The 25,968-nt window shown below is 34.9% G+C and overlaps 2 protein-coding genes across 5 annotated transcripts in view; both read left to right on the top strand.

Annotated features, from left to right (window-relative positions):
* Window positions 1-309: 309 nt before the first annotated feature.
* Window positions 310-5,647, top strand: LOC105251902 (protein prenyltransferase alpha subunit repeat-containing protein 1). The gene is made up of 2 exons (XM_011259006.3): window positions 310-787; window positions 4,192-5,647. The coding sequence occupies exons 1-2, from the start codon at window positions 669-671 to the stop codon at window positions 5,405-5,407; spliced, it is 1,335 nt and encodes a 444-aa protein (XP_011257308.1). The 5' UTR covers window positions 310-668; the 3' UTR covers window positions 5,408-5,647.
* A 3,299-nt stretch (window positions 5,648-8,946) lies between these two features.
* The window catches only part of LOC105257484 (cyclic GMP-binding protein C), a 60,508-nt gene continuing 43,486 nt past the window's right edge, over window positions 8,947-25,968 (top strand). The window contains exons 1-3 of one of the 4 annotated variants that reach the window (XM_025412777.1): window positions 8,947-9,676; window positions 18,062-18,341; window positions 24,008-24,181. In XM_025412777.1, the coding sequence (XP_025268562.1) occupies window positions 9,589-9,676; window positions 18,062-18,341; window positions 24,008-24,181 (542 nt within the window). In that variant the 5' untranslated portion in view covers window positions 8,947-9,588. Of the gene's footprint in view, window positions 9,677-16,928; window positions 17,257-18,061; window positions 18,342-24,007; window positions 24,182-25,386; window positions 25,822-25,968 lie in introns of those variants that run through there. The other 3 variants (XM_025412775.1, XM_025412776.1, XM_025412778.1) reach the window with 3 other exon arrangements.

Raw genomic sequence — 25,968 nt, 5'->3', positions numbered from 1 at the left:
AAACGACGAGTATATATATTTTCAAGAAACATTCGCTTAATTATTGGAATACATTTTCATAAAATCTAGTTGTATAAAATAATCGACATATTGAATTTCGCGAATTCTTTTTTCGCGAATATAATAATGATTAAATATAATATTTATTATATTTAATCGTTATTACATTTTATAATATAAATTACATTTATATAATAAAATATAATAACGATGAAAAATTCAAGAAATGATACTAAATAGAAGATAGATCGAAAAACGACGAGTATATATATATTTTCAAGAAACATTCGCTTAATTGGAATAAATTCTAATTGTAAAGAATAATCGACATATTGAATTTCGCGAATTCTTTTTTCGCGAAAAATTGACGTGGTGCATTCAGTGCTCCCCCCGCTCTCGTCGGGGCCGCCTATCGAGCGCGCAATGTTGGCGAACCTGGGCGACGCGCCCGGGGCCGACTCGCGGCTAAGTTCGCGCCACGCGCAGCCGAGCGTGGCTGTCGCATCGTACTCCGCCAGCGCTTCCGCAGAGCGAAGTGCCGCACCGTTGTACGTCGCAACGGGACGTGCCGTGCGGCGGCGAGACTGAAAGAAGAAACGAAAGAAAGAAAGAGAGAGAGGGTAGGAAGGGACGCGAGGGTGGTGCGGCCACTGGCGCATCCGCCGTCGATGGATATACATCCACGAGGGAGGTGTGATGCGGCTCACACGATGGTGGACAACGAGTTCCCGGCCGCCGAGAAGATCCTTCGTGACATCGAGAGCACGATCAGGAGGAATCCTTCCATGTGAGTGTGACCTTTTACTCGGTTGACGGAAAACGTCCGGGCGTGCGTTTTGTCGCCTCGTTTCCGTCCTTCCGTTTTCTCGCGGGAGGCAAAGATCCGGAACCGGTAGACTCCGTGAGCTAGATTTCCGATATCGGAGAGAGAAAGGGAGAGAGAGAGAGAAAGAGCGAGCGAGCGAACGAGCGAGAGAGAGAGAGAGAGAGAGAGAGGTGCGCGAAAAAACAATGTCCTTCACTGATGATCGCGTTCAAACGAAATTACCTCTGCGTGTTTAAACTCGGCGCAATTCTAACTTGCGATATATCCCTTCGCGAAATAACGTCATAATTCGCGAGGTTACCTTCGTTCCTTCCACTTGCGTTTTCCGCGTCCGGGCCTCACAATTCCTCTTCCTCCGCCCAAAATCTAAATATACACGCTCTACGTTGCTTTTATTTCAAATGTCCGGAAAGTATATGTATGAGAAAAAAGTGCGTGTGCGCGGGAGGAGCAGGCGTACGTGTTATCGATTTAAAATCACCGCGGATATCGCGAGGAGAATCCTAACCTAAGTAACATCTCGCGTACGTCTCGCGTGCGAGGGCCCAGTTTTCGAGGTCCGCACATCGTAGCATCCGCAAACCGGCAACAAAACACGCATCCCGTGCGCCGCCGGGCCTGCCCGCGCGGTTGCGTGGGCGGAGTCGTCGTGGGAGGGGGCGAGGGAAGGGAATAAAAAAAAGAAAAGAAAGCGACGCGTGTACCGCGAGATCGCGCAAAGTTGTGGTCGGTCGCGACGCGAGTCGACCTCGCGATTTCAAGTCGACGACGATCGATCTCGCGTCGAGCTTTCGCCCACGCGACTCGCCGCTACGGCAACGCTACGGCAATAATAATCGCGAAGTTGACTGTGAGTCGATTGCCAGCCGACACACGCGTTGCAAACCGCAATTGACCGCCGCTCTAGATTGTAATCTATCAAGTATTTAGATGGGAAATGCTCAGGGAGAGCTACTCGATTTGAGATTAACCGTTTCGTTCAGGCATCCGATACTGTCGCGAATTCTCCGTTGGAGTTTTTGTCGAGTTAGGAAAAATAAATTATTTATTCGTATCAAGATTTTCATTTATATAAATTTCTTTGAAATTATTTTTTTATGTACGTTGATTTATGAGACACTGCAGTGCAACAATTAGACGTTGATCGTGACAAATTACATTCATCTCTCACAATCTTGCTTCAAGAGTAATTAAAACTAATTTTCTTAAGCTTATTTAGCTCACTTAAGCTTGTTTAGCTCGATGTGTATTTAGAGAATGTATATAGTATGAAAAGGAATTTCCGAGCGTCATGTTAATGCTTTATTTTAATTTTATATACATATAATATAATTTTTATTAATACGTGAAGTTAAATATATTCGTAATAATGTAAAATAAAATAACGCATGAAAATTTCGAGTGTTTTCAATTAAATAAAAGCTCATTAAAAATCGTTCTTAATCAATACATAGTATAAAAAGAAATTTCCGAGCGTCATGTTAAAGCTTTATTTTAATTTTATGTACATATAATATAATTTTTATTAATACGTGAAGTTAAATATATTCGTAATAATGTAAAATAAAATAACGCATGAAAATTTCGAGTGTTTTCAATGAAATAAAAGCTCATTAAAAATCGTTCTTAATCAATACATAGTATGAAAAAGAATTTCCGAGCGTCATGTTAATGCTTTATTTTAATTTTATATACATATAATATAATTTTTATTAATACGTGAAGTTAAATATATTCGTAATAATATAAAATAAAATAATGCATGAAAATTTCGAGTGTTTTCAATTAAATAAAAGCTCGTTAAAATCAATTCTTTTCTTTCATTAAAATCATTTTTAATCAATACATAATATGAAAAGTAATTTTCGAGCATCATATTAATGCTTTATTTTAATTTTATATAATATAATTTTCATTAATACGTGAAGTTAAATATATTTATAATAAAACAAAATGACGCATGAAAATTTCGAGTGTTTTGAATGAAATAAAAGCTCATTAAAAATAAAAAATCGTTCTTAATCAATCTTGCATCGAGAACGCGCTCAGTTTCATTATCCCAGTTTCGCTCGAGAGCTTAGGTTTAAAATAAACATGCGTTCGATTACGATCGGAAAAAAAGATAAAGCGGGAAAGCGTGGTACAACAGAAACAGGGTCGAGGTGCGTGGCAAATAATCGGCCGCGTCCGGCGCTCGTCAAGTAGCGCCATCCGGGGAGCATCGAGCGTTAATAATCGCGGCTTGTTTACAATCCTTAATTCCACTTGCGTAATGCGACTTAATTGCTCCATTATTTTTATCTCGAGTTCGAGTGTTTGTGTTGACTATCGCGAGAAGAATTTTACGTATTTTACGCAATTTCTGATATTTTAAGTCTCGTCCGGAGAGAAATTGATTAATTTCGCAATGTAATAATTATAAAGTTATCTTAACATTGTGTAAATGAAAGAAATAAAACGCTACACGTCTCTTTTCAAGATGTCAAGCAGGATCATATCACATAGGGCTTCTCTAGAGCATAGAATTGAATCTTTATCGAGAGAAGAATTGTTATAAATGTTTTCTTGCAAATCATCTTCAATAATTTATGTCGTATCGATAGTTAATAGACTATTGTTTGTATTGTTGGATTAATGGATGAAGGTCAGGGTCGAGCACGACAATACTTTTAAATTCATCAGCGCGAGACAAAATCTCGATTCTTATATCGGTGCATTGCGGCATACACGATGCTGTATTATTAATAATTCTTATCGGTAGATATAATAGTTCACACTTTTAGAGACACATATTAGTAACATATATTAGTGTTATTATCGATAATATCGAATTAATCGTTTAATAAGTGCAGTATATTCAATTTTTCTATTGCTGCAAAAGTTAATAACTTTTATTTTTTTATATCTCTCATCCGATATTTAGGAAAAGATATTCCATATAAAAATATAGCAATATTTATATAATTTTATTTTTTTATATCTCTCATATTCAGGAAGATACTCTATAAAAAAATATACTATAGCAATATTATTTATTGTAATAATAATTAATATTATTAAGAATATTATTAGAAATATTTGTTACATACATAGATTTATTAAAATCGTTAAACATTACATTTTTTTATCAGATTAATAAGAAATTTCAAAGTACATAATATTCAAAATTTCGATCAGCAGTATCAGGTGTATACGTATATTTTTCAACTATATATTCTTTATATTAATTCAAAAATATTTTCATCAAAATCAGAAAGAGAAGGAGCGAAAGAGAGAGAGAGAGAGAGAGACTGAGAGAGGAGCGAAAGAGAGAGAGAGAAGGAGAGACAAAGAGAAATTTACGATCGCGACTTCTACCTTCCCAGAAAAAGCTTCGTCATCGTGCCGATGGAGGACAACGAGAATCGGTCACCGGTGTTTCACCAGGAGGACAGTCTGGGTTTGGCGTCGTGGTGCGTTCAGCCGCTCTACGTATACGCTTATCGGCGCCTGTTGGAGTACCGGCGGACGCGTCATCAACGGCGCGAGGAGCCCAGCACGGTGGCGAGGTGGCTGCTGGGTGCCTTGCTGCTAAATCCGAACGTGACCACGTTCTGGAATATGCGGCGGGAGCTGGTGCGGGCCGGCAGGTTGGACGCGCGCGACGAGCTGTCCGTCACACGACCGGTGCTCTATCACACGCCGAAGAACTTCGAGGCCTTTGCGTATCGGGGCTGGCTGATGTCGCACGCCCTGGACGCCGAGCGGAACCACGTCGCCGAACCCGGGGTCTCGCCCCTCGCGAGCGCCGAGGTCGAGCTCGCAGAGACCTGCGCCGATCGTTACGCGAACAACTACCACGCGTGGAGCTATCGGCGTCACTTGGTCGCCCTGTGCGAGTCACGCGGTTTGCGGCATCCCAGTCTCGAGAGCGAGTGGAGGAGTACTCTCGCTTGGTGCCGACGACACGTGTCCGACCATAGCGCTCATTCCTATCGGCAATTTCTGCTGCGGAAGTGCATACTGGCAATGGTGTCCTCGGAAACGGAGATGAATGACGACGACACCGTCAGACACGACAATCTGTTCGTCTACATGAACCTCTACGAACCGAACGACGATGAACGGACGTTGCTAGAACGTATTCGCGACATATTCGCGCGCCGGGTCGACGGTTATTCGCCCACCGATGTTCAAAAACTCAGGTGTTACCTAAGAGCGTTGTCGTACTGGGCGGAGGAATGTTGGTATAACGATCAGCTCATCGTCATGTACGACAATCACGAGACGCTGTGGTATCACCGTAGGTTCCTAGCGTACTTGCTCGTAGTTCTTACCGTCATGTACGCGAAACACGCCTGTTACCGCGAAGACGAATTTTCGGACGTTCAATGCCGCGAAGAGCCGTCTGCCGCGCCGTTCCTTCGCGATGGACCCCTGACTACTCACGACGACCTGCTGATAGCTGCCCATGTGATGCTCCTAAGATCTTTTTGCACTGTTAATATTCGTATTATTCAAGTAGCGATCAAACGCGGTCCGCAAGAGAATCTATTAATTGAGAGATTTACCAAATATCTCGAAAGAATAGGTTTACGATGATCAAGACTAGAGTACGAAATTTTGAATGTGAAAAAAGATACAATTATATAAGCTGCCCGCTCGTAAGGTCTTGCTTATATCAGAATTTGCATAAGCACAATGCGTAGTCTCACGAAGGGATTACACATTAATACTCGAATTATAATTTCATAGCAATATAATTCCTCTCTCGTTTTTTTATGGTTTGGTATTGTCAAGCTCTGATATAATTTTAAATCTAGCATTTATTTTAAAATAATCGCGGAAATATTGTTCGTTATCAAATATTATCTTTTTAAAAAGATTTTATACATTATTAAAATATATTTTAAATATAGATTTTAAATATAGATTGTCATTTGTCTTGCTGTTGCTCTCGTAATAGATATTTATTCTTGTAAAATTGTTTAATTTTATTTATATTTTTAAAAGAGAAATAATCTCTTTTTAAACAGATAGGCCTTTCAGGAAGACCTAAAATATAAGATATATATTGAAGATATATATTAAAAGTAAAAATACTCAATTTTTATTTTGGCGTAATTTGATCTTTTTAATAAAAAGAATCATTTTTCGCGTTACGAGAAATATTTTAAAAATATAGATAGACTTTTATCTATAAAAGTTACCTTTTAGAAAGAGAAAGTTTTTCATAAAATTTAAAAATATTGCTGGTGCTCAATTCTCATTATTCTCTTACGATTATTCGCGAGGCAATATCTTCGCACGTAGATAAGAGCACGATTGCGATAAGCAGGATTTAATATAGGTAGACGAAAATTGAATCCTTATCGGCATTAATTAATTTCCGTATTGTTCGCTCGCGTAGCAAACACAACGAGCCATCGAGTACATCAGTGATATAATATATATAACTTTGCAGAACGATAGTTTTATCCGCTTGCGACACTTAAACAGATTCCATTGCGTCTTGTCACAAATGAATAATCTCACCAATCAGAAATAATATATCGAAAGATTACCGATCTAGGTAATCCTATCGATTAGACAACAGCTCTAATATAGAGTTAACCATCAGTGATACGTAAAAATAAAATATAATATAATACAAAATATAGATGCGCGAGAGAGATACAGAGGAATTTGTCTTGTCCAATAAGATTTTCGCCAGACGGGGAAGAATTGCGAAAGCTTTGTCGCGAAAAAAACAAATGTGTAACTACTTGTGAAATTGAACAAGAAAAAATGAAGAAGATACTAGTTTTCTAAGATTGTGTTTTTTTTTATACAATAAATGCCCGCCTCTCCATCTGTCAATTTTTCCTGATGTAAGTGGGACCCAAAAATAGAATTATAGAGTTCTTAGTGTAATAATTAGCTCCTCCCCATTCCTGTGGGCCTCAAAAGATCTCTCTGCCACTCCAATGCTCCAAAGCATCTGTAAAGTTGTCAAAAATCACCTGCCTAAAAATTTTTTGTTTACATCTCGATTGATTTATGTCGGACACACTGTTTGACGAGCGTGATAACTATATTCATTATCTGTCAGCTGCGTTTGCTTTTTGGCACAGCGCAATAATCAAACTTAGCACACGTTTCGCGCTTCAGTCATACGCGGCCACTCGCGCTATTCGCATATAATTTCTTGCTGGTGCTGATCGTCTTTGTCGTGTCCAATTATTTGAGACAACTGCGAACATATATATATATATATATATATATATATATATATATATATATTACATATTATACGTTCTGAGAATTGAGAAAAGAACAAATTTAATTTAAAGTAAATAATTAATTGACACTTAATGTTTCACGTTGTATTACGGTGATATAGTACAGCCAAAAAATTTGCAAGAAATAAACTTCGAGTTCGAATTTTAAAATATTTTGTAAAATAGAAATACAAACATTCGTTGGATTTATAATTTGCACATTTAACGCTTACAATCATGCAATTTTGCGACACGAGTATATAATATAGTGACTAAATATAGTATTATAAATTAGATTATAATAATTATATCGTATATTATATAGTAATATCATAAATTGTAATATAGTATCGTAAATTACTCGTTTTTTTCGCGCAACTTCCAATTTTTAATTTGAGGTATAATTAAATAGAAATTTTATTGTTTCTGTTGTTTTATATTTAACTATTATTTAAATTATTTTATTATTATAATAATTATACTTTTTATTATTATTTAAGTCATTATTTGTATTTAATTATTGTTTTAATTTATTATTTTTAATTATTATTAAAATTATATTTTCAGAAAAATGACATTATTTTTAAATAATATACACAATACATGGATATTAAATTTTTATCGAAAATTAATTTTTTTAAGTTTAAATCTCAGATATTTTATTGCGTTTTAATATTCTACTAAACGTGTTACATATCTCGAAGTATCGACGCATTCGTTCTTTGGCACGATATGTCAAAGCGAAAATAAACTCGAGTTTTAACTTGACCTCTAAATCATGCGCGAGTTATGTTAGCCAATCTAATACTTATCATTTTTGCGCTTATCATCGTCGCGTTTAAATTTCAAGTTTTTTTGTTAAAAATTTGATATTCATTATTTGATATTCTCTCTCTCGTCGAAGAGCGAAATTCTCGACGTCATAGAAAACTACGTCGACTCTTATCTAGACGAGATCTCGTAAATTCCTAGAACTACCTACTTTACGTATACCAACAACTTGCAAATCATAAATAAACGGCGGTTAATTCTTTGGTTCACACGAGAAGTAATGTCTTTCTCTGGCAGTATGATGTCGGTTATAGAAGCGTATAGAACAATTTTTAAAAACAGGATAAATTGTCATCGATCTCATTCTACAATACTTTAAAAAATATTACATTTAAATAAACAATATAAAAAAATTTTCTCAAAAATTATAATAAAAAAATTGATTTAACTTTAACAATATATTGGTAATAGTATGACATTTATGAGTGATCGATTGAAGAATATAATCAAAGAATAAATCTTATCAAAATTAAGCTAATTATATAGAGAAATTAATAATTAGCATATTTATAAAATATTTGGCAAAAACTTTTATTCTAAACATTTTTTGTATTATATTTTTATTATATATTTATATTTTAATTTATTAATTAGATTTTTAATTAAATGCAGTTAATTTGCATGAAAACACATTGCATAGCATCGATAATAAAATCGATATTAAATTTAAAATCCAAATATAAAAAGGAAGATCTAAAGGAATTTAAATTATTTTATATCTTGGATTTTTGTTTAAAAGAATATCAAATTGATGAAATTGTCAATGATATCACTATATATAAGTGTTATTATATATAAATTTTAATAAATTTTTTCTCTAATCTGCAATATAATAAATTTTATAATAATAAATTTTAAATTTGCATTAATATATATCTACATAATAATGAAATATATAATGATTGCATAATGTTATAATACAGTATGAGAAAATGCTGATTGATGGAGGGGGGGAGGGGGTAATCGTATTATTTTATAATATAGTAAATGTAGATTTCATATAGTAATCAATAACAAGAAAATATATCTTATCGCGTATATCTGATCATTCATTGATACATCCGTTCTAGCTCTCACACTATTTATTATATTCTCAATAACCCATAATATCAAATCGCTTCGAATGATTCAGAATCTCAGATTGATCTAATCGGATTGATTATCGCGCGCAACTACGAAAATAGATCGGATCTCTAATTCAACCGGCAAACATAGATGGATAGGGGATTAACGGATAGAGAAGAAAAGAAGCGATGTCACTGCGTCATTGTACGTGATTGATTTCCCCGAATATTCGTGAATAAAAAAAACCCCGACACGCGTCACGATGATGTCAGGAAGAGAAAAACAATAAACATTGATTTCTCGAAAAAAAAGAACCGTGGGAAATGAATGCGTTATGAAACTTCGGACGGTATTGATGACGGATCAACGAGGACGTACTGTCGAAAGCAACCGCACGTGACTACACGCTTGTCACTGCCATTGGCCGATCAGCACTATAGACGACATAGCCGGTCGATAGGCATCCTCGGGAATTCTTCGCTTGTTCATATAAGAGACGCGATTGACTGATTCAGTTCGGCCGAGTTTCATCGTCGAGATATCACGCAAATTTTCGCTCCTCTCCCTCTTTCTTTCTCTCCTTCTCCCTTTCCGCGAAGCCTGACGGGATTAACGAGCAGCGCCAAAATGTTGGAACCGGAAGTAAGAGCCAAGTCCATCAATCTGCGACGAGGCATCAGTTTGAGGATACCGTTGATGAACGATCTTATCGAAGGTAAGAATCAGATAAGCAGAATTTGCCGAAGATTTTAACGCTTAATTTTGCCAATCATAATCCGATTTTTCTAAATAATGCAAAATATTTTTTATCGTAATTATTGTATTAACATTAATTTAATTTTCTTTTTATATATGTTTTAGGTAAGACTATAATTTTAATAATTTCTAATCTTTTTCATCATGCTTATATAAAATGATATTTAATATTTTTTATTGTATTAGCATTTTAAGATTAATTTTTCGGTTCAATCTTATTATTTTTTTAATCGTGTAACTGTGATAAACTAAAGACATTGAATTAGTTATTACAATTATAAATTCACAATTGCTAAAATTGATCTGATATTTAGCACGCATTGTGTGAGATATGCTTCTAAAATTAACATCCTGGAAATTACGAGACACGAGATATTTACATTAATTTACACTACTGCGATACAATACCATGTACTTCTACAAAGCACTCGAATGAATATTTTTTAGATTTTAATATTAATTCTTTGACATTCATTCCTGCTATATTTTGTAAGAAAATAAATAGTTTTTTAAATGAAGCAAGATTTTTTCGTACAATATATATATTGATATATTGATATTTATTCCTTAAAGACGATATTTCATGAATGTATAATTTATTTTCTTTGCTTTTAGTTATTTTTATTTATGTAATGCTTTTATCTAAAGTAAAAATATAAGATATCTGTGCGCGAGATCTATGACTATTTTGAAAGTATTACAAGATTGTTCTTTTCAATGGAGACACAAACATCCTTATTATATTTCTTATTACAAAAATTCTTATAACAAATTCATTACATAAAAATTCATTACAATTTATTACATAAATTCTTAATAATGCGATGCAAAAAAGAATTCTTTCTCAGATCAATATATCTTTGTTTAAAGCATAAATTCCAGGATTAAGTAATTAGTGCTTAATCGTCAGTCTTCTTTTGACTCATCTTCTCAGTGAAATAGAAACTATTGTGAGAAAATTCGTCAAATGGAACATGTACAGTGTTACGTTAACATCAGACATAACATATGTGATGCATGACACAAGCAGCACATTACATTTTCTCATGTTACCGCGTTGTTATCACGCATTATGAGCTCATTAATAGTGAGGCACGTAAGCGTGTGACGAGGGTGAAATCGTATATTTGTGTGCTTACATAATGGAGATTTCACATTTTCAAAGCGAAGAAAGAGACTTTATTTATTTATTTTAGCTATTGTGATTTTATTCAAATAGATATTACATTCTGTATATATGCATATGTTTTATAATCGGATCAACGTGCGAGTATATTATCAGAATATTTTTTGAAATAAACTGTTGTGAATATAATTGACAATAGTTGGCTTGGCGTAATGACGTGTATTTATGTTTTAATAATTTTATTTCATTTCACTTAAATATTTAATTAAAATATTTAATAATTTAAACGTTACTAAAGTTTACGTAATTTAAATCATGCATATATAATCGAGATTAGAGTTTACATATTGATAGATATTTTCTCATCTGAGTACCCGTTATATTTTTTTTACTTTTTTGACCAACGCGAAACAGGGATTTGAGATCGTGAATTAGTTTGAGTTTCGTCTCAAGGTTTCGAAGATTTTTATTAGCTTTGCCGAAGTTTCTCGACGAGGCTTACGACGATGAAAGCAATTTTCCAAAGTTGTCTGAAAGATTCCCATTCCTTCGAAATCCAGAAACTGGGAAATTCTCCGTGACGCATCGGGGCGATGACCTGGAATTTCTGCGTGTTCGCAGCGAATTTAAAATCTGTTTTAAACTCGCTGTTGTTGCTACTTCCACGTGATCTCGTGCTATTTCGACGTTTGATTGTTTATCTTTGGACATTGTACAAATGCTGTTAGCACTTATTGCAAATTTCCGAAATTAGACGTGATTACGACGCTGCTTTGTCTGGCAGCTGTCTGAGAATTGACGTCACATTGACCGAATTATGTATTGCGACAAGGGAGTGATTCTGTGCTCAAAGTCACTATAAAATCATTGAGATGCGTCCAACTGCGGTCATACGCAGTTGACGATATTGCAAAATCAAAAGGAATTCGCAAATACGAAAACATGCGGTATATTATCCGTTTTAATTTAATTCACTACTTTGTCTCTATTCTGAAGTAAATTCTCTTAATTAAAAGTATTTGATATACTTTTTACGTTACATGCACATTTTTGCCATTTTAAAAAATCGTTTCTCAATAATGTCTTGGCTAATTATTTCTTTGGATGTTTGCTCAATAATCCACGGAAAATTATCCAGATATTTTTTATTATTCTATTTAATGAAACTTATTTGTATAGGAATAATTTATATTTTATCTCTTATGTTATTTCATTAGCATTGTTTTCATGTTTTACATATATTAATTATATATTTTTTTTTATATACATACACTGAGGGAAAAATTTTTTTAAATCAAATAAATTTGTTTTCTTGAAACTTTTGCTTTAAATGCAAGGAATTGTTTATTTCATTTAGGCAAAATCATTTAATTTTAATTAAATATGCATGTTATATTAAGTACATTATTTTCATTTATATATTTTTTATATTTAAATACTATTTTCGTAAAATATATACTATAATTTATTAAATTAAATATATTATTTTTTAAAATTAAAAAATTTAAAATTTTTGGGAATAAAAAATGCATTTTTATAAATATTTTGTAAAATTAAAATATAAAAATTTAATTAAAAATTATATTTTTTAAAACATATTTAAATAAATATTTAACTTAAGCAAATAGACATTTTGAATACAAGTAAATACGTGATTAGTATCCACCGAATAAATAGCTTTCTTGAGTTAATTAAAATTTTTTTATTTCAAGATAATTTTTTCCTCAGTGTATATATGATATATAATTTAAATATACTCATATATTTATTGTGTATCTATATTATTATAAAAATATAGCACAGTGAGAATTAATATCAACAGCTCGATGCGGCATGAAATAGCGGAAAGTTCAGAATCGTGCGAAATCCATGCGAAAATTTAATATGCATCATTACTGATTTGATTCGAATACACGATCGCTGAATCCTATACTGATAGATCATATTTACATATTTACATTGAATTGGAATATGCATGCTATGTGAATTGTCGATAGCATCTCGATATCGGACATCTCAATATATTGTCATCGCATAAACTTCGACCTTTATCTAAACCCACGACATGCGTTCGTGCAAATAGAAAATTGTTCGTTTCTTGAATAGAAATGAACAATTTTTTGTTTACACGAATGCGCATTGTGGAGAAGAAAAACACACTTTTTCTTAAATGATCATTTCTTTCTATACGAAAGTATCGTGTAAAACAAGCGGAAAACTGTCGATAATCTAAATCAATTACGATATAGTTTGAAATAAAACAAAGTAAAAATACACAGATCATTTATCCCGTTTGTTATCTTTAATTTCTGTTTATCTATTATAATTTGCTATCTTGGAGAAAATTTTCTAAGAACCTAGATAATATAACTGTCGTTGCATCAAGCAAATGGATATAACGGATGTACATGGTATATAATGAACTGAGAGAAAGAGATAAAAATAAATCGAGATGATAGAAAAAAAATAGTACGCTAGGAGAGAGAAGAAACCAAGAAGGAATCGCTCGCACATTCTTAATAAACATTATTCGAGATACTGAGAAAACACAAAGCAAACAAAAAAATGTAACGGAACCGGTTTCTGCAAAGTATTTTGAAAATGGACCTCAAGTGAATTTATGTTACGTGTAAATGTGAAACATACATTTAGAGGAAATCTGTTTATTGTTTTCTTAAAACTTATACTTCGATATTTTTAGCATGCGCATTAAAGAATTTGATCAAATGGGCGTAGACACGTCCGACCTTCTCCCACATATATTCAGTGCACGCGAATACCTTTACCGGCATTTATTTGGTCAGCGAGTGACCTTTGAAGGATTCTCCATGACAATCGACATTGCATCCATCGAGCGAGATACCACGCATATCACTGTGTTAAAAAAGCAGCATTAGGTGTGAGATCTGGATAGCTCAGTAGTCTAGAGCAGTTACCTGAAAACGAAAGACTCGGGTTCGATTTCCGATTCAGCCACTTGCACCTCACATATTTGTCTAGTCCACGAATATTGTTGTCTAACAATTATTCGTTGGGCTGAAAAATGTGTGAATGCTCTCTCCACAGGATATGTGTCGATGCCACGGATGGATTCTGTCGCTCGTTGATCAAATGAACATATAGACACGTCCGATCTCCTCCCACATACATCCCTATTTTTTCTGGAGTGTTTCCGAATCTTATAATAGAATAAAAGGTTCATAAAATAAAAAATAAAGGAGCTACTGCTAGTTTCTGAATAAGAAGTATCGATATTTTTGCCATTATATGCTTACTAAAATATTGATCCTTTGACATCAGGTACAAGACACTCACTTCTAAGCTTGTTGATTGTGTTTGTAGACACACAAGAATTGCTTACAATATGTATTTGTGCATCCCAAATAGGAGAACCATTTAAAACAATTGGTAACTGACAATTTAATTTTTTAGCAGACAAAAGAATGTTGTGTGAACCGCTCTCTTTTCGAAAAAAATCTTTTTTTTTAATAGTTCAATTTTTTGAATGAGGAGCGAAATAGTACATTTAACGATTTATATATCCCAATAAAAAATCAAAACTTATCTCAAAACACATATTTACTCTTTTGTATATTAAAAAATTATTTATAAAGAAGTTAAAAATTTATAGATATAGAGAGTTTAACAGTAAGAATTTTTATATTGAAATATTTTACATATTAGATAGAATTTTGATTTAATTTCGATTTATTTACTTGAGCCAAATTCCTAATTATTAATTGGAATTTTAAATAATTCTCTTCTTTTATTTTTTCATAATGAGGAGAGATTGCATCTTTTACCCAGTAGCTCGATGGCTATTTATAATGTTTTATTGCAACATACTGAGAGTGACGGAAATATTTCAACACATTTAGTAGGATGAAACCGCGGATATTTACTACTCTTCACGAACAGCAGCTGCATCTAACAGCGACAATTAAACATAATCAACATCAACTACTTTTGTTCTATCGAAGATAAATAGTTTGGATGCACTATATAAACGCTATATAAGACCTCTCTTACTTTACGCGATCGATCGATGCTTACCGTAAATAGATTTACTGTAATGGTTAGCGTAAGATAATGTGGCGGAGAATTTACACGAGCACATTCTGGATAAAAGGGCAAATAGGCCGGTAAGAGCGTTCATTATTTTCGCTTGCTAAGGATAGGAATTGCATTGTGTCTGAGAAAATTATATTGGATGGGGTGCAATTATCGAAGAAGAAATTTTGAGTTAAGATGATAATAAATTTTGAATAAAATATAAATACATGTAGAATGGATTAAAAAAATATACAACATATTCCAATATATATTTACATATAAATTCTGCGAACAATTCGTAAACAATATTGCTGTCCACAGATTATAAATGAATAGTTTTACTTTTTATGTGCGCGTCTTCGATAACATTTAAGAATGACACAAGACTGACTTGAGAGCGTTTTTACTGCTCGTCTTTCGCAACTGACAATAAACTCGCCGTTTATAAACAAAAAACTTTATGTCAAAGAGTTTGTTTACGTCTTACAGACACCAGGTCATCTTGTATCTATTGTTTTTCATATTCAGCGAAGGATAACAAACACTGTTTGGATATAAAATATTTGTTAATTCGCAGACAGCCGTAAATCAGCATTGCTCGTGTAAGTAGCAAGCTTAAGAATGCTTCTTTTCGACCAGTCTGTTATTAAAAATCAGTATTTTTTTTCGACGTTCAAAATTTACGATGTGTAACTTTCATTTTTGATGTTTAAATTTTCGTTTTATCACATTACAGAATTTATATGATTTTATTTGATTTCTAAATATTTCTATAAATTTATCGAGCCGTCGAAAAAAGGGGGAAAAATGTGTTTAAATTTCTCGCAATAAATTCTTCATCGAATTTTTCCGCGACACTATCGTAGGCGTGATTGTCGTATTTCCTCCTTTCCGCTCTCTTGGTATCGCAATATCGAGTTCCGCGAAACACCCGATGTCATTCTTCTCCAATCTATCTGCAATGCCTAGCGTTTGGGCGGTGAAAAGGAATTCCGGGACGACGCGGTTTTCAGGAAACCGCCTACGAAACTGCCCCATTGTCATGCCGCGTGCCACGCGCCGCAAATAATTCGCGTATCATCTTCGATCGCGCGCAACGCGTCATCATAGGTACGTGTCGCGAATCTTTCGAGCGAGATGCGGCGTTTTCCCGCATGTAACACACGGAGATGCGCGGCATTTTGCCAAAAACGTGGCGATATCGGTTGTTACATTCGCGTTTCTTCCACGCCCTCGAGACTTTTCAGTCGTTGGACAGAAGGCCACGAGGTCGTACAGCGTTTGTTGACCAAGTAGAATTATAACTCACGCGCGAGAAGGAAACATATGTATCATTTCCTCGCTGTTATTACTTGGACTCGCATCATCTCGAATTAACATCCTCGTGGAATCGAGAAATCAGTATAATTTTCATGAGTTCGATATATCAGATGTGGCAATTTTTTATGAAAAATGTTTATTTGTCATACATCAATCTTTGTATTAAAAAATTAGAATTTTATTTAGTGCCGCAAATGATAATTAATAAATAACTACAAGTTTTCATGTGTGCGTGTGTGCATAAAAATTATAATTTATAAATTATTATTTTCTTTTAGATATTAAAATAAATTTTATCCAACTTCTTTTTAAATTATAAACAAAATTTTAATTTGGACGTTTGAATGTATCATGTAAATAAAGTGTGATCGATTCTATCGCTTTTTCATTAATAAATAATAAACTACACACACACTTTACGTTAACTAAATTTACATTATATGATAAATTTTATTACATATATAAATTTTTCTCTTATTCATAGGTTTTCGTGTTGAAATAAATTAGCTACAAAATCAGCAATTCAATTGAAGTGGATTCATATTTCCGACGATTGAATATATCATATAAATAAAGTGTGATCGATTCTATCGCTTTTTCATTAATAGATAATAAACTACACATACACATTAACTAAATTTACATTATGTGATAAATTTTATTACATATATAAATTTGTCTCTTATTAATAGGTTTTCGTGCTGAAATAAATTAGCTATAAAATCGACAATTCAATTGAAGTGGATTCATATTTCCATTCTAACAGAAATATCAAAACTCTTTCTTTCTCAAGTAATTAATTCTCCGTGAACTCACTGAAAAACTATTTCAATCTTTACTTTGAATTTCACATTTTTTGCACTAGATCGGTTTTTCAATTTTCGTGCTAAGAGATCGAGCAATCGCGTTTTGTGAGAAATTATTGCTTTTCGAAATTGAGGACTCAGATCGAGATCAGTTATCAGGGATTCAGGGATGATCGGCCGGTGATGAACTATCGATCTTTACTAACATGGCTCTGCGGATATACCAGATCCAAAGTAAGCTGATGCGGCAGACACAAAGTTTAAGTCACTTAGGCTAAAGGCACCAGCTCTCGTAATGTGTTCACGTAATGCAGGTAGTATGAACCGGAGACTGGCGGTGCGCCGCTAATACACGGGGCTGACGTAACGAGGGCTTTAAATGAATTAAAGTCGACGATGGGAGCGAATGAGCTCGCCGGATGTCGCGTTTACAGTTACCATGTATTTCGTTCCGACGTTCTCGCTCATTTTTTTTTTATTCTAGTTGTCTCGTTTGACCGTAAAAATGAATCCATAGGAATCCCCTATGCTCGTCGAACTAACTTTTTCCAAAAAAGTTGCGTGAAAGAGAAAGTTCTATATAAGTTTTGGAGAGACGCGTCGCGAAAAATTCTGCGACCGAATATAAGAATCTTTGGACTATAATATTGACTGAATATATCTTGCCTATATAGCTTCTAGATGACTTAAGCGTTGCAAGTTTGCCTTTTATGAAATACATCGAGAGAGTTTTAATCCGGGATTGAATTGCAAATTATTATATTTAATCGAATGTTGAATTAAAATTAAAGAAATAAATTTCACAACAAGTTTGATGAAAATATTCGACAAGCATTCATCATAAAAATTGAAATCGATTACGTCACATTTCGCCGATTAAAAAGAGTGCAAAAGGGGGACACTTTAATAATAGCTTCCGTGCATCTTTCAATCTGTACGGGTTGCTTTCACTTCCGCAATCATACCGTTCAGTGATAGTTTAATCATAGAGAATGCACGTATAATTATCTAATCATAAGGTGCGATGTTGAAATTTTAGAGAGCGAGCTAGGCCTGTGTCGCAGCGATTCCTTGAAGATTTCACGAGCCAACGGTGCCGATCACGTCGTCGCGCGAGAAGCGCGTCTGATGAACGCGGAGTCGTCGCCGTTGACAACGTCCTTGTCGTCATCGTCGTCGGATAGAGGCGCGAGCTGCGGCAGCAACAGCAAAACGTTCCGACCTATCAAGCGTTACGCACCAGGGAGCGACGCACCTGCGCCGGAATATCTCGCCAGGAGTCTCCTGCAACTCGGATGTCCCGCAGTGTCGATGCCAACGTAAGTCACGTTTTTCACATTTTCCGCCCACTCTTTTTCCTTCTCTTTGTCACTCTTTCTCTCTCTCTCTCTCTCTCTCTCTCTCTGTCTGCAAGCTAGAATAGTTATAATTGATATGATTTTATAATTGTTGACGTAATAATTTTTCGTGCCGGAGTCAAACACAGGCTCTGCATCAATCGCCTCATTTCTGTTTAAATAAATATGACACACGCGTGACGTCGTGAACTCATTGGAATTATATTGGTCACGATTTTGCTCGATAAATTGTTTATTATCGACCAAGGCGAGAATGTCGCGAGAAGGGATGGAATTGATTCGGGTTAGTCCTGGTTGCGCAATTCAGATATATGACGTATCATGGGAGATGTAAAAATAAATCCCGATCCACGTTGGGTCATTCTGTATGGGCGCGAAAAGCAGAGGCGGAAAGAACAATCTAATCGTGCCTTTCTCTCTCGTTCGCAATTTAATGCATTTAAAATTAAGTATTGTTCACGCAATAAAATCTTTCTCTGCTGTTGCAGAATCGTAATGAGCGAGTTTTGTAATAAGATAAATTTCACTAATGCAATATGTAATGACTGATTGTGTGAACAACGTTTAAAATTGCTCATTCTCTCGCAACGAACGTCTCTTGATGTATTCTAGACCACGTGTTCGACCCTCCTTTGTCGGGTCGGATCAACGTCGATCGGACTTCCGTGATCGCGAATGAGAACGAACGAGTTATAAACGATCCCTCCTTTAACGAGGAAGTCGTTTTCGCATCGCGAGAACCTCGTCGGGCAATTAAATGTTCGCATGCGGTTGTCGAGTATTGATATGAGTGGTGATGTGCAGTCGATGCGTCTATCGTAAATAGAAAAATAAAAAGATTATGTAAAAAAAGAGATGAAAGAATCGGCAATTGATGCAAGATGCTTAAGCTACAATTATATCGCAACAACATAAAAATTAAATTTAATGAAATTTTACACTGAGGAAAAAATTATCTTGAAATAAAAAAATTTTAGTTAACTCAAAAAAGCTATTTATTCGGTGGGTACTAATCACATATTTACTTGTATTGAAAACATCTGTTTGCTTAAGTTAAGTATTTATTTACATATGTTTAAAAAAATATAATTTTTAATTAAAATTTTTATATCTTAATTTTAGAAAATATTTATTAAAATGCATTTTTTATTCCCAAAAATTTTAAATTTTTTAATTTTAAAAAATAATATATTTAATTTAATAAATTATATTATATATTTTACGAAAATAGTATTTAAATATAAAATATATATAAATGAAAATAATGTACTTAATATAACATGCATATTTAATTAAAATTAAATGCTTTTGCTTAAATGAAATAAACAATTCCTTCCGTTTAGAGCAAAAGTTTTAAGAGAAAACAAATGTATTTTATTCAAAAACATTTTTCCCTCAGTGTATTGATTCTATTTCTGGAATGGATTTTTATTTAAATTCTAAGACGTGAAGAGCATATGTGTAAGAAATAAAGATAATATATTCGTAAAATAATAATAGTAAAAAAACATACATATACATAAAAAAATATGAATAATGATATTGACATAATAAAATACCGCGTCGAATAAATGAATGCCTGTCCCGAAAAAAGGCAGAATACAAAAATAACAAATCAAGAAGGGGAAAGATGGATGGAAAATAGAAATGCAGAGGAAGACGCCGAGGCGGACGTTTACTAGAAGATTGATCACATAATTCTGTCCAAGTAGCAAAAGGTGAGAGGTGAAGATATTATTGAATCGCCGAAACACACGCGCGATCGTGCAGCTGTTTTCGACGCGAGGCGATAAAAATCAGATGGGAAGATAATTCGCGTGAGATTCCAGATGAAAAAAGCGTAATAAACGAATTCGCGGATCGTTACTCGGGACGCGGTCGAGCAGCGGTCGCGATCAGCTGACTGTCATCGCGGCTGTCATCTGTGTCGTCTCGAGGGGAGGAGGCGGAGCGCGAGCCTCAGAATTTATCTCGAAGCGATGCTCGCGTGAACACGAGCCAGCTTCTGCTATATGCACTATCCTGTAGTCATATAGCCATCGCGATGATATTCGGTCAATAGGTGAGTCGCGCGGCGCAGACGCGGCAGTACCAGTCTGCTTGTCGCGCGCGTGTGCGTATCCGCTCACACACACACACACACACATATACACGTACACCCGCGAAAACGGTTGCCGAGAGCGGAGAGTAGAGCGGACACGCTTCACGTCGCATTGCCGTATTCTTCCTCTCGTCGTCAGGACTCGTCTGGAATATCGAAGCGGCGGCGGCGCCTTGCGGCTACGTCCCTGTTTCCTGCCATCGTCGTCATCGTCGTGGTTATTTCATTTTTCTCTTCCAAGAGGAGCGCCGGACTTGTGAGAGGAAGGTCCTCGTTGACGGTCGTCCGGCCACGATTTTCGGTGACGGTTTCTTCGGTGATAGTCGGCAGGATCGAGGAAAAAAGTCGAGAGACTCGAGAACGTCAAGAGGCTCGAAAAAAGAGAAACGTCAGGCTATTTCGAGAGGGATCTTCCCCGGGAGAAATAATAGAGGAAAGGTGCTATCTCAGCTGATGAGGGAGAGTGTCTTGTTCTGGGGGCGCGGACTCCGTCGTTTGAATCGCGTGTCACGTCGATGAGAGGCGAGAAGCGGAAGGAGGATGCGGGAAGATTGGGATAATTGAAGCTGCGCTTCGCGCGCGTGGGGCTAGACCTAGTTCCAGCTTAGAAGAAGACTTTGTATGTGTCCGCTGTGAACAGCAACAACGCGGGACAGTGGCGCCTCTCTATTGGACTGCCAGTTACGATAATACTCACCGCAGGTGCGAACAAAGGCCGCGCTATCACCGGTTGAGAAAAATGTCAAAGTAGTCGATTCCTCGCTTATATCGAGCTAACCAGTCATTATAATGTGCTCATTATATACAATTTTTTTTATAGAACTATGATATCTAATTTTTTTGTATTATAATCAAAGTGAATTAATTTAAATTAGCGCTTATAAACTCCTCTTTTGGTTCAGATGATCTAACATTATAAAAAAAAGTGCGAGAATATCTTGTATAATTAAAACATTTATATTGCAGATTTATTTTTTAAGAGAATTGATGAGATGATAAAAGATTGAAAATGTTAAATTTAAATTAACTTGTCCAAAGTTTTAAAGAAGTACGTCGATAGATTGAATTCTTCAACTCGAGTCGTCATCAACGTTATTTTTTTACTATGTCGGATAACATCATCGCATGTGCATATATTACAATGCTTGATTTTTGCTCGATTTTCTTCACGGTTGCTTTAATCTAGTTTAGGGAGATTTAGTAGACGTTTAGGGTATCAATGCTTCCAAGTCCTTGTCAATTCTTTAAGAATCCCGGGCAAAGAGTCATGGATCAGAGATCACGTTCGCAGTTATCAGTTATCATTACAAAAGGCGAAGAGTAAATAGAGTTAATAGAGATGAAGTAGATCTAAATATCGACTAACTGATCATAATTCTATCAGTTGACAGATATATAGATCTAACACTTGCATAATTTTCAGATAGCGGCGACCCCATTTCGAAAGCTAGCACGGATAAGAGAGAGAAAGCTCATAAATAATTCTGTTGAATGTAAATTCGTAATATATGCAGTGTTACACTATACTAGCAGTATACTAGTTGGCAACTTGAAGATTCAGTGGTTTGTGATTCACGACAAAGAGAATACGGTGCCGTGAGCAAAAATAGTTGGCAAGGTTTAACATGAACAATACGTCTCGTATGCGGGATGTAAAATGGGAGAAATCGTTACATTCGTTACGAAATGTAGGGTAATAAAAGAGACTAGCTCTTTTTGCGTCAAATGAATTTTGTTTGCGGTTCGTGATGAATATTTCCCAGTTGCAACAGAGACACATTTGTTCTGTCATGGATATTCTCGTCCGACATGACGAATATGAGAAGAGCAACGCTAGAGAATTTGCGAAATTTGCCTCCTCCCGCTCACATTATAAAGTACATACTGTTATTCTGGAAATATACTTCCGCGATAATGCGCCTGCACTGGCGAAACGCCAGCGCGGGCTGAGGACGATCGATTCCGCAATCTTGTCTTTGCTCTGCGAAAATGGATGACATAAGAATCTTCAGAATGCGTAATGAAACGAAATTGTATAAATGCTGCATTTTTGAAATACAAATTAGGCGAATTTACGTTGCAAATGAGCCGACGATGTCTTTCAGTTCATTCTATTTAATATTATTACACAAATTTCTTTTTCAGAATAAAATAATACAAAGTATGAAAAAGTACTGATAAACATTCGGCACTAGTTCAAAATTGACCAGAACGCGTAACTTTGAGAAATTACGTTAGCTTTTATTTATATTAATTTTTTTCTGTGCTAAAGAATTAATTAAATTATTTAATTTTTTCTTAAAAAATTATATCACATTTAAAGCTCGTTAAAAAAATCAAATTTTTTAATTGAAACATAATTTCTCATAATGAAGAGAATGTTACTTTAACAAGACGGGTGGAAAAAAAAGCATTGTTGCAATATCACATTTTTGTTCGGCCTTCACATTTTCCCGTTTTATTACAAGATTCTTACGAATGGATGATAAAAGTCTCTTTACAGAGCTTGGATATCCTTTGCATAAAAAGTCGAGCGAACTGATTTACATGAAGCAATTGCTCCAATAACGTATGCGAAGAGCGTGTTTCACGGGAGATTGGAATTTTTCCATTGCTCTCGTTGAGGCACGCATTGCACGATCTCGCATCTGTCGCGTCGAGATGGAGTTAATTAACTCGCGGCTTGGTTAACTCGACCAGTTAATTTCCCGACTCGATGGGGTTTGCCACGCTTCTGGCGATAGCTCGTGATGCTAGCTACCACGAATGTCGTCACGCCCCGAGCATTTCCTTCATCTAGAATTTGAAATCGAATTTGAAATCTTGTGCTATGCCCGATTAAAATATCCATTTTTATAATTATCGATATTTAGCGTACGTTTGACGTCCATGTATTATTATATTTCCAAAAAAGAGAAGTGGAATCCACCAATAAATATTTATTATATTTTATTTCGTGATAAAATTGTATATATTATTGTATTTTTTTTTGGTAATTTGTGTAATTTAATTTTAAATTGTTCATGCTATATATATATATATATATATATATATATATATATATATATTTGTGCATACATGTATCTTTCGTCTTTAAGAGCGATCAATACGCATCTGCTAGTGTATTATATCGCTAGTGTATTATATCGTGCGGTATAATTGTGCCACATCTAATCCCACATTAACGAATCGTCGCGGAAAATTAAGTTGAAATTTTAAGCTGAAGTCTCGATTTCTATTGCGATGAATCGCAAGAGAGCAGATTAATTTAATCAGTCCGGTCGAATAATGCGCGTCTCAGTTCAGGCATGTAATTTTACATTCGTGCGCAATTATATTCTTGTTAATAATTAATGCAGTGTTAATTGTTAGTGCGGATTTCGTGATGCGGAAAGATACGAAGTAGAATTACAAGTGAGAAACAGTTTAGTTGCGCTTTTCGACGTCGTAGAACGAAACTTCTCCTGGCCGATTGCTCCTCCGCTCGTCTTTATATAATAATATACGGTGTTTCGTTCTGTTTTAGACCTCGTGGCGGTGTCGGATCGGAGCAACCGCCAAGTAGTGATAGCGATGATTACACCACCGCCCATCGCCAGGGCGCAGGTGGTTATGGACAAAATCTGGACGTTTACACCGTGCCCAAGGTCCAGGTGTCGGGCCCATCTAACGCCAATGAATCCGCTTCCGTCATCAATGGGTGAGTGAATGAATCACATCATTTTAAAGACGGCTGTTTCTATATTTTCCAGTTATTAAACTGGTCCAAATTTAATGTCGAGTGAAAATAGAAAGAAGCAGACGGAATAATTTGAATCTTGATTAATTTTAATTAATATTTATGAGAACGCGATTCAGAATGATTAGCGATGCTTTTTATGAATACAATTACAAGCGTTTTAACTCAATCATAGGGAAGAATAGAAAGATTTTTTTCATATAATTAGATATAATATTTAAGATTAATTGATTCTAGATATTACGTAAACACTTCGTATAGTTTGACTAAATGAATTTTGACGTATTCATTCTTAAAGTATAAACTATTTTATGAATGAATTGCGTGTAATGTGGACGAATACAATCGCATAGAAATTCTAATCGACAATAGTGACAGACTATTTGGAATAAATATTCAATAAGTCTCTTAAATTAACATTATCTATAATATTTTTTCTTGTTATAAAATGTCTTATTGCATTAATTATATTTTATTTTGAAACATATTGTCATTAAGATATTTCAAAATAAAATATAATTAATGCAATGAGACATTTTATAACAAAAATATTATAGATAATATTTGTTAATAATCAATAATAATGTCTACATCATTTGCTTAAATTAATAAATTTTAGAAAATATCGCTAATTTTAAATAATACATATATTTCTTCACTATACATTAATGCAAACTTATATCTACTTTTTTAAATTTTACTTCATTAAAAAATCTTGTATTGCTCTCAATTCAAGATTCAATTATCAAGATATAATACACTTTAATTCAATTTGCAACAAACTTCTAATTTAGCATCAAATATTTTAATATAAAATTCCATGTAATTTTGATTAACAAATCGATACATATATATCGATACATGTGCTGTTTAATTACCGTAATAAGCACACGTGCGGTTTCAATGAGCCGATAGTAGTCTCTTTCTTATGCATCAGATGTTCGTTGTAAGACAGGTACGAAACAAATGATAAATGAACGACTGGTTGCGTTTGATAAGCGCAGTGTTGTTGGGATATCATGAACGAAACCGCTCGCGAGTTCCCGTATATCCTCGTGTCGTTCGGTATCTCGCTGCGTTTATGACAAAATCGTGCACTGCTGCCTTATCACGCCGTGATAATGATACGCCTCGTTGATCCGGCTGACGCTATTCGGCAAGTAAAGAGTTGCTCGTGGATTTCGTCGGGCGAAGAGATGAATCGATAAGGAACGCCGCGAGTTTTCGGTCTACGCGATTTTAATCTGCGGCCGAGGAAGTATCGAGTGATCCTTGCGAGATTTTTCGCGAGGATCGATACTTTTCGTGTGTGACGTGTGTGACGTTCGCGACGCGGTTGAGTGGCACGACTACGAGATAATGAGAACTCATAAAACGAGAACAACGCTGAGAATCCATCGATTCGAACTTCATAGCAACAAGGAGAATGTATCGGCGGTGTTGAGGATCTCTCGAAATTGCAAAACGCAATTATTGAAAAACTACGAGGACGCGTTACACTGGTTGAGAATTAGGAAATCGGCGATACGCGGTGAACAAATGTCATGTGTGTATCATGAGGAAAAGACGCATCTACAGATGTGTGAAAGCACATCGGAATGGTGAGTGTATTGTGATTTTTCAATAATATTTTTAGATGATAATTTTATCAGGAAGAGAGAAAGAGAAAGAGACAAATGTGAGGAGGATCTTAATTTTATAAATATCTATAATAATTATAATATACGGGTAATTATATAGTTTGAAAA

This window comes from Camponotus floridanus, unplaced genomic scaffold (assembly GCF_003227725.1).
Source record: "Camponotus floridanus strain SB8 unplaced genomic scaffold, Cflo_v7.5 scaffold56, whole genome shotgun sequence".
NCBI classification, from domain to species: Eukaryota; Metazoa; Arthropoda; class Insecta; order Hymenoptera; family Formicidae; genus Camponotus; species Camponotus floridanus.
This window is presented reverse-complemented; position numbering and strand designations above follow the sequence as displayed.

Coding starts and splice junctions, on each gene's coding strand:
- LOC105251902 (XM_011259006.3), top strand. CDS start 669: ATGGATATACATCCACGAGGGAGGTGTGATGCGGCTCACACGATGGTG. Junction 788..4,191: donor ATCAGGAGGAATCCTTCCAT/GTGAGTGTGACC, acceptor CTACCTTCCCAG/AAAAAGCTTCGTCATCGTGC.